Source organism: Monopterus albus, unplaced genomic scaffold (genome assembly GCF_001952655.1).
Source record: "Monopterus albus unplaced genomic scaffold, M_albus_1.0 scaffold264.1, whole genome shotgun sequence".
NCBI lineage: Eukaryota > Metazoa > Chordata > Actinopteri > Synbranchiformes > Synbranchidae > Monopterus > Monopterus albus.
The window spans coordinates 282,261-295,675 of NW_018128144.1; the positions used below are offsets into that span (position 1 = coordinate 282,261).

Here is a 13,415-nt window from a genome sequence, read left to right on the forward strand (position 1 = left end):
AAGTCCGCATGGAGTTTGCTAAAAAACACCTGAAGGACTCCAAGATGGTGAGAAATAAGATTCTCTGGTCTGATGAGACCAAGATAGAACTTTTTGGCCTTAATTCTAAGCGGTATGTGTGGAGAAAACCAGGCACTGCTCATCACCTGTCCAATACAGTCCCAACAGTGAAGCATGGTGGTGGCAGCATCCTGCTATGGGGGTGTTTTTCAGCTGCAGGGACCGGACGACTGGTTGCAATCGAGGGAAGGGTGAATGCGGCCAAGTACAGGGATATCCTGGACGAAAACCTTCTCCAGAGTGCTCAGGACCTCAGACTGGGCCGAAGGTTCACCTTCCAACAAGACAATGACCCTAAGCACACAGCTAAAATAACGAAGGAGTGGCTTCCCAACAACTCCGTGACTGTTCTTGAATGGCCCAGCCAGAGCCCTGACTTAAACCCCATTGAGCATCTCTGGAGAGACCTGAAAATGGCTGTCCACCAACGTTTACCATCCAACCTGACAGCACTGGAGAGGATCTGCAAGGAGGAATGGCAGAGGATCCCCAAATGCAGGTGTGAACTTGTTGCATCATTCCCAAAAAGACTCATGGCTGTATTAGCTCCAAAGGGTGCTTCTACTAAATACTGAGCAAAGGGTCTGAATACTTATGACCATGTGATATTTCAGTTTTTCTTTTTTAATAAATCTGCAAAAATGTCAAAAATTCTGTGTTTTTCTGTCAATATGGGGTGCTGTGTGTACATTAATGAGGAAAAAAATGAACTTAAATGATTTTAGCATATGGCTGCAATATAACAAAGAGTGAAAAATTTAAGGGGGTCTGAATACTTTCCGTACCCACTGTATATCGGCAGTGCCGTATGTTGTATGTACAAACTAATGTACTGGCACGAAAATTTGGTTCATGCTCGGTTGGAGTAAAATTGGCTTTGTTTAAAGCTTATTGTACCTCCTTGTACACTGCCCATCTGTGGTGTAATTATAAAAAGGGCAGTCTTCGGAAACTGTTAGTGGCTTATAATGACGCCCTAAGGATATTATTGATGAAAAAGCCTATATGTACGAGTGCTAGCGAACTGTTCATGTCATCTCGAATTAGTACATTTCCCACTGTTTTAAGAAACTTGATGTTTAAATTTATCTGTCGCTTGAATGGTTCTGAAAATCATATAATTTATTGTTGACTAATGTTGCTTACAGTGACATATGTTTTACTTCTGCTCTCTGGAAACACTGGTATGCCTGCCTTTTAAAGGGATAGTAGTTTATGGTTGTTTTCTTGTTCTCATTTTATTTTATTTTATATTGTTTCTTTTAACTGTTCTTTTATTGTCTATTTGTTCTAATTTGGACCTTGAGTTTATAATAGTGTCATTCATTCATTCTTCTCACAAAATCTTAACTAGACATATAGAATCCAAAGCTGACTGTATTTGGCCACATTTTAAAGGTTTGATATTGGCTAAAATTCCTTCTTGACCTTTTCTCTACTGCCGCAGTTCTTAACATGGGGCTCTCTGCCTCGCTCTCCTCAAATCTCTGGAGTAAGGTACTCACAGACACAGAGAGGAGTGGAGCAGAAAGAACATTATATTTGACTATACATGGTTTTGGCAGATACCCAATATTAAAGGACTTAGATTAGCACTGGGGCAAATCAGGACACCTCTCATCTCAGCTGAAAGTTCCCTTTATAGTTGTTGTTGTTTGTTTTTACAAAACTTTCAATAGCATGTTTGAGTGATTATGGAGTGAAAACCTAGGAATTTCAACCACATCAGCTTCAACCTACAGTAAATGAAAAAACAGGCCTGTCATTCGGTGCCCTGAGAAAGAGGAATTATATTATATATGAGTGTCATTATAATATGTTTGCTAGTGACTTCCAAATAATTTCAAATAACATGAAATGAGCAAAATAAAATGTTTTTACTAATGGCTTTCCCATCTATGTTGTGGTGGTACACTGTGCTGGAGTCTCCAGGAGGTGGTTGGTTATACCAAGTTCAGGACTGTGACTCCCCAATCCAGGGTGCACATCCAGACTCCCATTTGTGGTTAGGTTTAGGCACTTAGGTTAAGGTTAGGAAAAGATGGTGGCTTTGGTTAAATGTAAACATGGTGTGTTTCATGTCATGATGATTTTTTTCTGCATTAGACCAACCCACCACCTTTCCCGAGTCCTAACCAAGTGATGTAGATGCCTAAGCATACCCATAACAGTTAAAAATACTGTACCATAGTTGCTACAAGCAACTTTGCATTGCAAAGTCTTTTTTTCTACAGCTGCTCCCTGCCAGAGGTCACTACATGACATTCATTCAACCCACACAATTGATTTGGAAGTGTTTTTATGCCGGATGCCCTTCCTGATGCAAACCTACAGGACAATTCAGAGTCAGCAATCAACCTAACTTAACCTGCATGTCTTTGGACTGGAGGAGGAAGCAAGAGTACTTGAAGAAAACCCACATGCAAACTGCACACAAAGAGGCCTCTATTGGGCTTGAGCCAAGGTTTAAAACCAGAACCTTCTTTCTGACCACTGCACCACCATTCTGCACAAGTCAGATGTATTTCATGGAACACAAATACACTGTCAGTGAACTTGCCAAATATTGCTAACATTTCCTCATTATGTTAATAGGAGCCTTATTCTGTTCACAAATGTATATTCTACAAAATGCATTTAAAACAGTAAGAAACAGTAAATGGATCATAATATAAAATTACCCTTTAAAGAAATATAGTGACTGTTGCTCCTTTTCTTTGATTTCATTAAATATCTGTGGCCATCACACAACAGCCGGATTGATAGCAGAAGCTGTGCACAGCAGCTGAGGTTTAAACCTCTTCTGTAGAACCTAAATGCTTCCGATGCATGTCACAGCAAACACGCCAGCTGCTGCACACACACACTCTATGTTTACATAATAAAATCAGTATATTTGTATGTAGACCTAGAGTCGGAAGACTGCAAAAGACAGTCTTCCAACACCAAATGGGACTTCACAGAGCTTCCTACAGATGACCCCCAAGCCCTGACTTACTTTGACTTAGTGTGTGTGCACAGTTGTCCTGTGCAATGGAGGACATTTCAGGTCTGCTTACTTTCACATTTCACTCCAAATTAGGAAGTTTAAATAACGAGGGCTTAGTTATAACCTGTCTGATTGACTGCTCACTGAAGTAATGTCAGCATGTTGCCAGATCTCAGCAACTACTGCAGTGTGTACAGTGTGATCAAACAGTGACATAGAGGTCTGGGCTAATTTGTTTATCAACAGTTTTTGGTCATCAATTAATTATCACAGTGAATGCATATACAGTATGGCAATATCAGGTTGGTCTTTTGTAATATTCAGTATACTAACTCTATACTCTAGTGGATATTGTTGACTTTATCAGACACTGAAAGACATAAGCTGCTCATGACCTTTTGCAGAAGATGTCAAAACATTATCTTTCTCTGGTTTGAAGATATCAATAGAGTAAGGCTTTTTGAATGTTCTTCAGGGATTTTTCCTTTAATTCTAACATGATTCTAAAAAACTCATAAATTTGATGACTGATTTGATGACTTAAACCTCTTCTTTCATGATGCAAGTAGGGACGTGATGCAGCAAATGAAAACCAGCTGGAACTGGCAGAAAAAATTAAATAGCCAGAGCTCTGAAAGGTGGTGGTGGGGTGCTTATGGGGGCACTTATGGGGGCTGGAAGACTCTTTGAAGTTCACATTAGTCGGGCAAAAATGGAACTGCCTGCTGTGTTTTTACACAAGCGGCTTCATTGGTTCGGGGGTGAGGGGTTACAGGGTTAGTCTTGTGGGTGTGTATAATACAGCCATGTTGTGTTGAGTCGACATGAGTGGCTTTGTTCACATTTCCAGCTCAGGAGTTTCTTCTGTTTTTTGGTTAGCCAAACAGTGTTTTGCTGGAGTCCCCTGCTGTGCTGGTGCTGGCTACAGGGAATGGGGAGAGCTGTGTTTTTTCACATCTTTGAAACTCAGTCTGAATGCAGAGCCCTGAGGCCACAATCAGGATGGAAGCCCCAGCTGTGTCTGAGAACATCTGTAGACAAACTCACCTCTAGATTTCCCCACAAATCAATCAGTCTTCTGCTTTAATGGTCCTTCTTTGTCAAACCCAGCTTTTCACCTTGAAATGAGATCTGCCAGCAAAGAACAAACAGACGGCAAAGAGAGAATGTCACTCCAATGCCGCCGCCAGTGGCCACCTCCTCCTCCGCAAACTCTTAAAGGGTCACCGAAGGCCAGCCGTAACTCCATTAGACAGAGGAATGGATAGTTTAGTATCTGCAGCCTGACACCTGCATCATGTTTTGTCAAAGTGGCCCTGGAGGCAGGGTCAGGAGCACAGACAGGAAGGAAAGGACTGGAGAGGAAAGCAGACAGGCACAATATGGACTAGAATAATGATAGTAACATCAAGGACTGACAAAATGCAAAAAAGGTAATAAAAATAAGGAATGAAGAAGCTGTCAGATGGTTAGCCTTTGATTTCTACAAATGATCAATTTGAAATATTGAAATTTGTATAGAAGCAACATTTCAGCAAAACCCAACCCACACTGTGTGATTTGTTAGAGTAGTACCAAGGCTATTTGAGAAATTACAGAACATAATAACTGTTCACAATTTATTGAATACCTTTCATCAGCCGTACCCGCCAGCAGTGATCTGCACTATTTAGCTGAAATTCGACTGCGAGCTGTGTGTCTTTCCAGACAGAGAGAGAAAGTACCCTTCTTCAGACAGCCACTGACCCTGGAAATAACATGTTTTTATATTTTCTTTTTCTTTCTTTTGTTCCCCGCTACAAACCGAGCAGAAGTAATTTGATTTAGCCATGGGCATTTGCCATTGATTGTCTGGCTTGCTGGACACTACAGTCAAGTGTTTGTCCAAACAGCAAGAGACTGAATAACAGAGAGTGCATGTCTGTAGGTGTGTGTGCATGTGTATGTGTGGCCTGGTATTACTCATGTAAATCTGTTTACACTGTCACACTGTGGGGGCCCGGTGTCCTTATAGGGACAAAAAGCATGTCCCCAAATTGTCAACAATGACAAGCAGTGGCTATGGTTATTGTCTTTAGGAAATGAATGTAAGTTAATGTAAAGTGCCCTGAAGCAATGGAAACACAGCATATTCTAATATGTGTATGTATGTGTGTTTGCAAGAGAGAGAGACAGACAAAGACAGAGACAGAGCAAGAGTGAGAGAGAGTGAGATGATGGTGAGAAAGTCAAGTTTATGTGTTACATGTGTGCAGTCGTACAGAAGGTTCTAAAGCAATGATCCCTTCTGCTTAAGAACATTTCAAGTCATCGGTGTTCTGGAGGCAGCAAAGTTCAGCACAAGCTAAATGAATTCAAAAGGGTGTGTATATGATATTATGACACTGTAAAAGCATCCTCATGCCTATTAAAATGTTCACCTTCACACTTAATGTAACAGACATTAAGTCCTGATGAACGGTTATTCTTCCTTCAAATACGTGGCTTCCTGGTTATCAGCATACAATATTATGTAAAATAGGTCATTTTCATTTATTGCACATTAACAGGAAAAACTGAGCTTACTGTGGAGGCTGAAGCAAGAATGTGAAGTCTTTAGCATCTCATCACACATATTTACAGAGCAGACTGGTTTATTTAAACACCTGCTTCACACATTTATTGCAAATGCTACAATCTGATATTGCAGATGTTAATTGCTATTAACTAGCCAGCAGCTGCCACTGCATCACAAGCTGATTCATGAACTGTTAGATAAACATACCACAAGTTCTATGATACATCAGGCTTTTAAATATGTATTTCATTATGAGCGCAGGAAACAGAACAATCAGGTTTTCCCACACCCAAACAAAGCATTGTGCATAGGAATGCCAAAATCGGTAGTACTGTGCTTTCCTGAATAGCTGCATGAGCCTGAGTATGAAAGTGTTTTGTAACCTATGTAATAGGTTTACTGGGTATTAACCTCTGGTCCAGTCAATACATGATTATTCCAAATGGCTGAAAAGAAATTGTAAGGTTTTCTTTTGCTCTGACTTTATTTAACTTTCAGAAACATGCCTTTGGCTTCTAAATGTTACTAGTACAGCTGATTAAAACACTTACTGCTAAAATAGAATTTAACAGTTACTGTATGGTCATGACACCTATTGTATATACACTTCATGGCCCCCTGTTAGACTTGGGCTCATGGAATCATCCTAACTCACCCACCCCCTTTACAGTGTCTATGCAGAGAGCTCGTAAAAGAAACAGACATAACACTGAAAGTAAGAAAGAGCTCAAGAATTTCTGTGGACAGGGTTGGGGAGAAGAAAGGCCTGTGTGTGCTTAACATTTGACTTATCTGTTTTGGTCAGGATCTGACAGCCCACTCACCTTGTGACTGATGGTTAATACTGTAGCTAAGACACACTTAAATGTCTCTTGTGAAATGTAAAAGTGGTCCTAAACTAGATTCCATTGTTCCACTGTGCTTGTCAGAGACCAGACCATCACTTGTTGGCTCTGAGTATCACTAGTCAAGCCAACCACTCGAATCTCGTTCTTGACATTGTCAATATAGAAATGGTGCACAATTCACAAAAGCATGGTCTACATACATATTTCATAATTAAAATAAATACATTACATATTAACCTGGTGTTTAATTACATTACTTACACTGGGAAGGACTGATAATAGTCCCTTACTGGGAAGTTGATCCATGAAGTGATGCAGCGTTCCATTTGCTGTTTGGAATGTGAAGAATGAGAATCAACAAGCACAGTGAAGAAACATCTTGCACAAATAGGCCAGTAGTTCCAAACAAAACTGGAATCTAGTTGAGGACCACTTTTACATTTCACAAAAGGCATTTAAGTGTGTCTTATCTACAGTATTAACAGCACATATACATTGTACAATTAAATAAAATGACACATGCACAGCCTCTTACTGGTGGACCTGGCAGCTAAAAGAAAGAATTTGCTAACTCCCTCCTTAACTGAGAACCAGTGAGAGAAGGCCAGCAGAGCTCTGACTCTGCCGCAGATATGTGACATCAAGGTGAACTCCTGCCTGCTCCACCGGGAATACTGTGCCTATTAAAAGAAAAAAGAGCCGAAGGCCAAATCGTCTGTTTCCTTTTTTAGCCCATCACCCTCCAGAGGTTCAGCTTACAAAGCAAGAAGCAGAGAAGAAGGAGAGACAGAGAAGGAAATGGGAAAGAAGAAGATAGTGACAGGGGGACAGCTCTGAGTCCAAAATGAATTTTTACCTGATTTCTGCCCCGCTGTTTGTAGTTCATCTGAATACTTGCTGAACTGCTTGTGATCATTTGCTTAAAATACATTTCTTTAGGAATATGCACCATAACATCATTTTATTTTCCATAAGTGAGCCATATCACCAAAATGATCACAAATCAAAAGATGACACTCGCAAACAAACCCTGTCACCAAACAAATTAAACTGTGGACCCCAGAGACTGAAGGCATCCTGCAGGACTGTTTTGCCCAGACAGACTGGATGTGTTTAAAGCTGCAGCCACCGCGGAGAACTTTTCTGTCAGCGTACAGGATTATGCTGAGTATGTGACTGGGTACATTAGTACCTGTATCAAAAACACTGTGCCCACCATACAAGTCAGAAGCCCTGGATAAACAGTCAGGTAAACCACATGCTACATGCTCATTCTCATGCATTCAGATCAGGCGATGAGACGGAGTACAAAGCTGCGAAGTACAGACTGAAGAAAGCCATCACAGCGGCCAAGAGGCAGTACAGAGAGAAGCTGAATGGCTTCTACTCTACTGCTGACTCCAGACGGATGTGGCAAGGCCTGCAGCACATCACAGACTACAGGACCACCAACAGCATCATCAGCTCCACAGACTTTAAAGTTGGACTTGGGACAATGTAATATTAGTCTAAAACAGGGGAAACAAAACGTAAAATTACGAGAAAAGGGGGGAAATGTATTAATAATGGTAATTGAGAAGAGGAAGAGTGGTTGCTAAGCAACATTGATAGGAAGGCAGGGCAACCACTCAAGTGCGGTTTCCGGGTTAGACAGAGGGAAAACCTATGCGCAGCGTAGGTTATCTGACTGTAGCAGAGTGCAGATGAAGATGTGTGTGTTGAAGTTGTGGAAATGTTTGCTTGACTCCAGTTGGAATAAGGACGGGACACTTCACCGCTGTGGCAATCGTAGGGATATCACTGGTATGTAAATTGTTTTATGTAAAACGGGAAGAGTGTTTTATCGCTGTGTTCAGTATGATATGCTAATTAGCATGTGGTTTTGTCGTCTTATTCGAAGTAGCGATGTTCATACTTTGCGTTATGTAAGCTAGCCATGTGGAGTAATTTGTACAGAGTGTAAACACTGTATTTCATTTAAATTTAAGTTAAACCTGCAACATAAATGTGGAATTAGAGAGCCCACAATGTTGGTAGCAACAATAATGCTCATTGTATTTTGTTTCTCATTTTCCTTTTGTAAAGTTATCAACCTGTTTGCTTCTGCTGAAGAAAGTTGAATAAAAGAGACAAAAGTAGAAGAAATTGAGTTATTCCTGCAACCCCTGTGATTAGCTTATGCCTTTTTCAAGTTTGGGCAGCGTTTGAAGTAAAAAATCCCAGAAAACACAGACAGCCTGCCGGATGACCTCAACACCTTCTACACCCGCTTTGAGACCTCCAGCCACAGCACAGAGAGGAAGCCCACACACACCACCCAACCCCCCCACCTCCCCTCCACTAACTGTCTCACCAGGCCCGGTACGTACAGTCCTGAGGAAGGTCAACCCCCGCAAAGCGGCAGGACCGGACAACATCCCTGGGAGGGTTCTCAGGGCATATGCTAGCAAGCTGGCTGATGTTCTCACCACCATCTTCAATCTCACAAGCCACACTGGGTCTGCACCCCACCCTCTGTGACTGGCTCCTGGACTTTCTGACTGGCAGGCGCCAGACTGTCAGGATTGGCAATAGGACTTCAGCCAGCATTGTTACAAACACTGGCACCCCACAGGGATGTGTCCCCAGACCCATCCTCTACACCAGGGGTTCCCAATACGTCGATCGCAATCAACCGGTCGATCGCAATCAACCGGTCGATCGCAAAGGTAGTGTTGGTAGATCGCGTGCCATTCAAAAATAAATTAGATGTATCCAGCGTAAAACACGTGCCAAATGTTAACATGCGATTTGCTGTGACGACCCCTAATGGGAAAAGCAGAAAGTGACAATCATTCATATATAGCCTATCAACCATCCTCCCTATGGCATTTGCTACTTGATTGACATGCAAGGCAGCCAGTCTGAGATCTTGTCTTTTCTGACACCGGAGTCACCAAGCATGCACAGTCAACCGCACGAGCTACTGCAAAACACCAGTGAGCAAACTACCTTGTCAGCCTTCGAATTAATTTGTACTAAAGGGTATAAAATGAGTGGGGGAGCTGACTCAAGTAAGAAACTGAAAACGTACCGAAAACGTACCGAAAACATTCCATGTGTAATGGGAGGAGGACTTTTCTTCGTGATGTTATATTCAAAGTGTGTTTGCTTGATCTACCATCACTATTCCGAAGAAGGGAAATGTGGAGCGGCACTTTCAGACCATTCATAAAAACTATGACACTCATTCATACATATATTTTGTGTGTGCATGTGTGCGCAGGCGCGCGTAGTATTTTTAGTGTAGGTCGATATTTTGACTTTGAAAAGTAGCTCGCAAGGCGAAAAAGTGTGGGTACCTCTGCTCTACACCCTGTTCACCCACGACTGTGTCGCCTCCCACAAAGACAACATCATCCTAAAGTTCACGGACGACACCGCAGTGATAGGTCGCATCACTGGCGGAGACAAAGCAGCCTACAGGAGGGAGGTGGCTGGTCTGGTGTCATAGTGCAAGGACAATAATCTCAGCCTCAACACAGACAAGACAAAGGAGATGATAGTGGACATGGGGAAGGTAAAGGAGATCTCATCGGCCACTGTTCATACAGGGGGCTCAAAGTGGAGAGGGTGAGCAGCTTCAAGTACCTGAGCGTCCACATCAGTGAGGACCTCACTTGGACACTTAACACCACATAGCTGGTCAAGAAGGCCCGATGGCGGCTGTACTTCCTGAGGAGGTTGAGGAGGTTTGGCATGTCGCCTAGGATCCTTTACAACTTCTACAGCTGCATCATTGAGAGCATCTCATGAGGCAGTTTGTCAGTCATGTAAAACAATCAGGTTACTGCTAATAAACCCACACAAAGCTCAAATTACTCCCAAATTAAAATTCTATTAACTCAATGCAGTGGTAGAATCAGGACCAAGTGAGGTTGTCGATGTTACCAAAAATAGTTTACAGTATATCATAAGCAGCAATGTGTGCTAAGTTTTTATTGTTGTAAGGCAACCCAGCAATCCTGCACAACCCACCAGTTGGTCAGGAATGCAAAGGCTAATGTTAGCTAGTATTACTAGTTCAGTTCAGCTTGCTAACATTAGAATCCTGAAGTTTTGTTACATAGCTTGGTGACTTGTTTCTACAGGTAATACAGTTGTAATTTATTTGGATTTTCAAGTAGCGTTACATGACTTTTGTTCATACAGCACCTACAACCAGTGCTGCAGTGCTTGTAGACCCATATAACACAAGCACATGAAAAGGGAATTACCAAAACACATTTGAACTCAGAAGCACCAGACGGATTTAAAATTTGCAGAAACATGTAGCAAATGACATTATGGAATATGGTCCTGAATCTGGACAATAATACCAACTGTCCAATTTAACTTCACTGCACAAGCCATTCCACGTGGAGCAGAGAAGCAGAAGGCATTGTTTACAGCACATCCATTACTTCTTTGTTGTTGTTTGTTTTCAATAGCTTACAAATGAATCACCCTGAAAATTCCATTCTATTCTATGTACTGTATATCTCACAGTTTTAGCATACACCTCTAATGTTTTCATTATAATGTCTGCAAAAGGAAGCATCTTGCAGTAACACAAACATGAATTTGTTGGTGAAGACAAAAGCTTTGTAGGAGAGCAGGTTTGACATACTGTCTGTTCTGTCCTCTAACGAGTCATTTACTGCAGACCATTTCTCTTGTGACAAAGTTGGTAGAGCAGAAACACGTGGGCTGCATCTCCCCGATGCTTTCTCCAATTACGATCACTTGCTTAGCGGGTAGACATGTCCTCATAATACCTGTGTGTAGTGCACTGTGCTTGATGTGCTGTGCTTAGCTCCAGGACACACTGCTTACAGCTATTATATTCTGACCTCTGTTTATCTGAGAAAAGGTACATTTTACTTTTAAAAATGCAAACTCCTTAACCACACAAGAACCTCCTAATGGTGAGCGCTGCACAGTTGAGGGTTCAGTGGTTTCTTCAAGAAAGGAATGTGTGAAAGGATTTGGGAGGTGGTAATCTATTCTTTTGTTCACTTGGGTTTTCACACTTGGTGCTGGAATTGAAGTTAGTAACTTCCCACCTGCTTCTCCAACCTCAGTGTCACATTTTAGTCCCTGAACTATGCAGACACTCATCCAGTTTGTGTTTTGTGAGTTCTCTCACTCTGCCATGCTTCACGGGGTCTCACACTCCTTGATATGGGACACCTGCCAAACACTCCTGTTTCTCACAGCCACAATGCCTATTTTCACCTCTGAATGAAGTAGAGAGCCCATACACAGCTCCTCCACAGTATCCCCAAGGCTGTTTTGAGAATGTACAAGCAGTCTGAGTCACTGTGTATCACCACTCACTGGCTTTAATCGCATTTCCTTAACAGGACTGAATGACTTTGGGGGGGTGAATAAGGGCAAAAGAGCAAGATATCAGAGATTTTTGTACTTGCTAACTTTAAATGAATAATTTAATGAATAAGATAAGATCCCATGTGTAGTGACCTGTGTAGTACTACACTGATTCAGTGAAACACTAAGAGGATGGCAGAGGCTTGTATGTTGGAGCTGTCAGGGGGACAGCAGTGAGACAAGTGTTCAGTGATAGGGCCTATTAAACACTCAGAGCACTGAAAGAAGGAGGATTTGCACAATTGCAAACAATTTCAGTTCACATTCAGCCTTCAGCCATAACCATCTTCCCTTAACTTTAATCAAGATTTAGGTGCAGAATCAGAATCAGCTTTATTGGCCAGGTGTGTTGGACAGACGAGGAGTTTGACTCTGGTACATTGGCTCTCAATGTGTTTGTCCAATGTTCCTCCATAAGGCAACGAGTAAACAAGACTGAGAGAACAAAAAAAGAAAAAGAATGTGCAAACAAGAAAAAGGAATCTGCACCTTCATCACCAAAAGCTGCCATCGGTGAATAATGAAGGATTAAATAATGAGAATATGGTGGAATTAAACATTCAAAATTCCAAATATGCTTTAGCAGAACAGTCTCATACAAATGCTCATTTATCCCATACACCGTTTTGTTAGTACTGACGTACTTATAGGTGGAAAAAGTACCAAAAACTGCACTGAAGGAAAAGTATTGGTATTTTGTAGAAACACTGAAGTAGAAGTAAATATAAAGAGGGCCAACATGTTGTAGTGCCCTTTAACTCACTAGTTCCAGTTCCCATGACAGGCGCTCACCGATCAGATGTGAGTCCAGCACACCTAGGCTTCTCCAATCAAAGACAGTAAGATTACCGAAGTGGCCAAATCAGACTGTAATCTTACTGAAAATGATTAGGACATGGCTGATTTAGACTAATTAGGAAATTGTAGTCTGACGTTTCAGCCTGAGTTGCTTACTTCTTCAGTTTTACCTAAGGAAGACCACCTGGTGAAATGCTGTATTAGTCACTCCCATATAAAATAAAAGTAGTGAGTCTTTTTTAATTTATATAATTTGACTCTATGACTACTGTCATGATGCCTGTGCCATCGAGCACTTCCACACTGAACTGCGTTCTCCAGGGGTAGATATCAACCTAAGCAACATATCAGACTAACTCATGATTAAACTGCTCATTGTTCCCTATAAATTAGCAACGCTCTGCATCAGTTAGAAAGCCGTGATACTGGTGGAGTATTGTGGCAGCCAGTGGAAAAGAAAGGGCAGACTGACCTGTCATTCTCTCCAGCAGCACCCTGAGCTCTGGCAGCTGTTAGCATCCTCAGCTTTCTCCCAGGATTACAACCAGGACACAAAGCTACACTCACAGTAGACATGACAGCAAGGAGAGGAGCACTGCGTCATACTGTACTGTGTCAACAGGCTTAGTCACAGACATATGTAAATGCTTACCAACCCATGCCCACACATTCACTGCTCACCACAAAAACAGATGCATTGACATGCACACACAAACACATAGCTCTGCACTTCTATGTTTGAAGACCCTTCCAC

At 41.8% G+C, this 13,415-nt stretch overlaps 1 protein-coding gene across 1 annotated transcript in view; it reads right to left on the reverse strand.

Moving 5' to 3' along the window:
* Positions 1–13,155, reverse strand: part of LOC109972649 (glutamate receptor ionotropic, kainate 2-like) — a gene marked incomplete at its 3' end in the record, with an annotated part of 259,232 nt that extends 246,077 nt beyond the window's left edge. Inside the window, exon 1 of the mRNA XM_020621657.1 lies at positions 13,134–13,155. Within this exon, the coding sequence (XP_020477313.1) occupies positions 13,134–13,140 (7 nt within the window). The remainder of the gene's footprint in view (positions 1–13,133) is intronic.
* Positions 13,156–13,415: the final 260 nt, after the last annotated feature.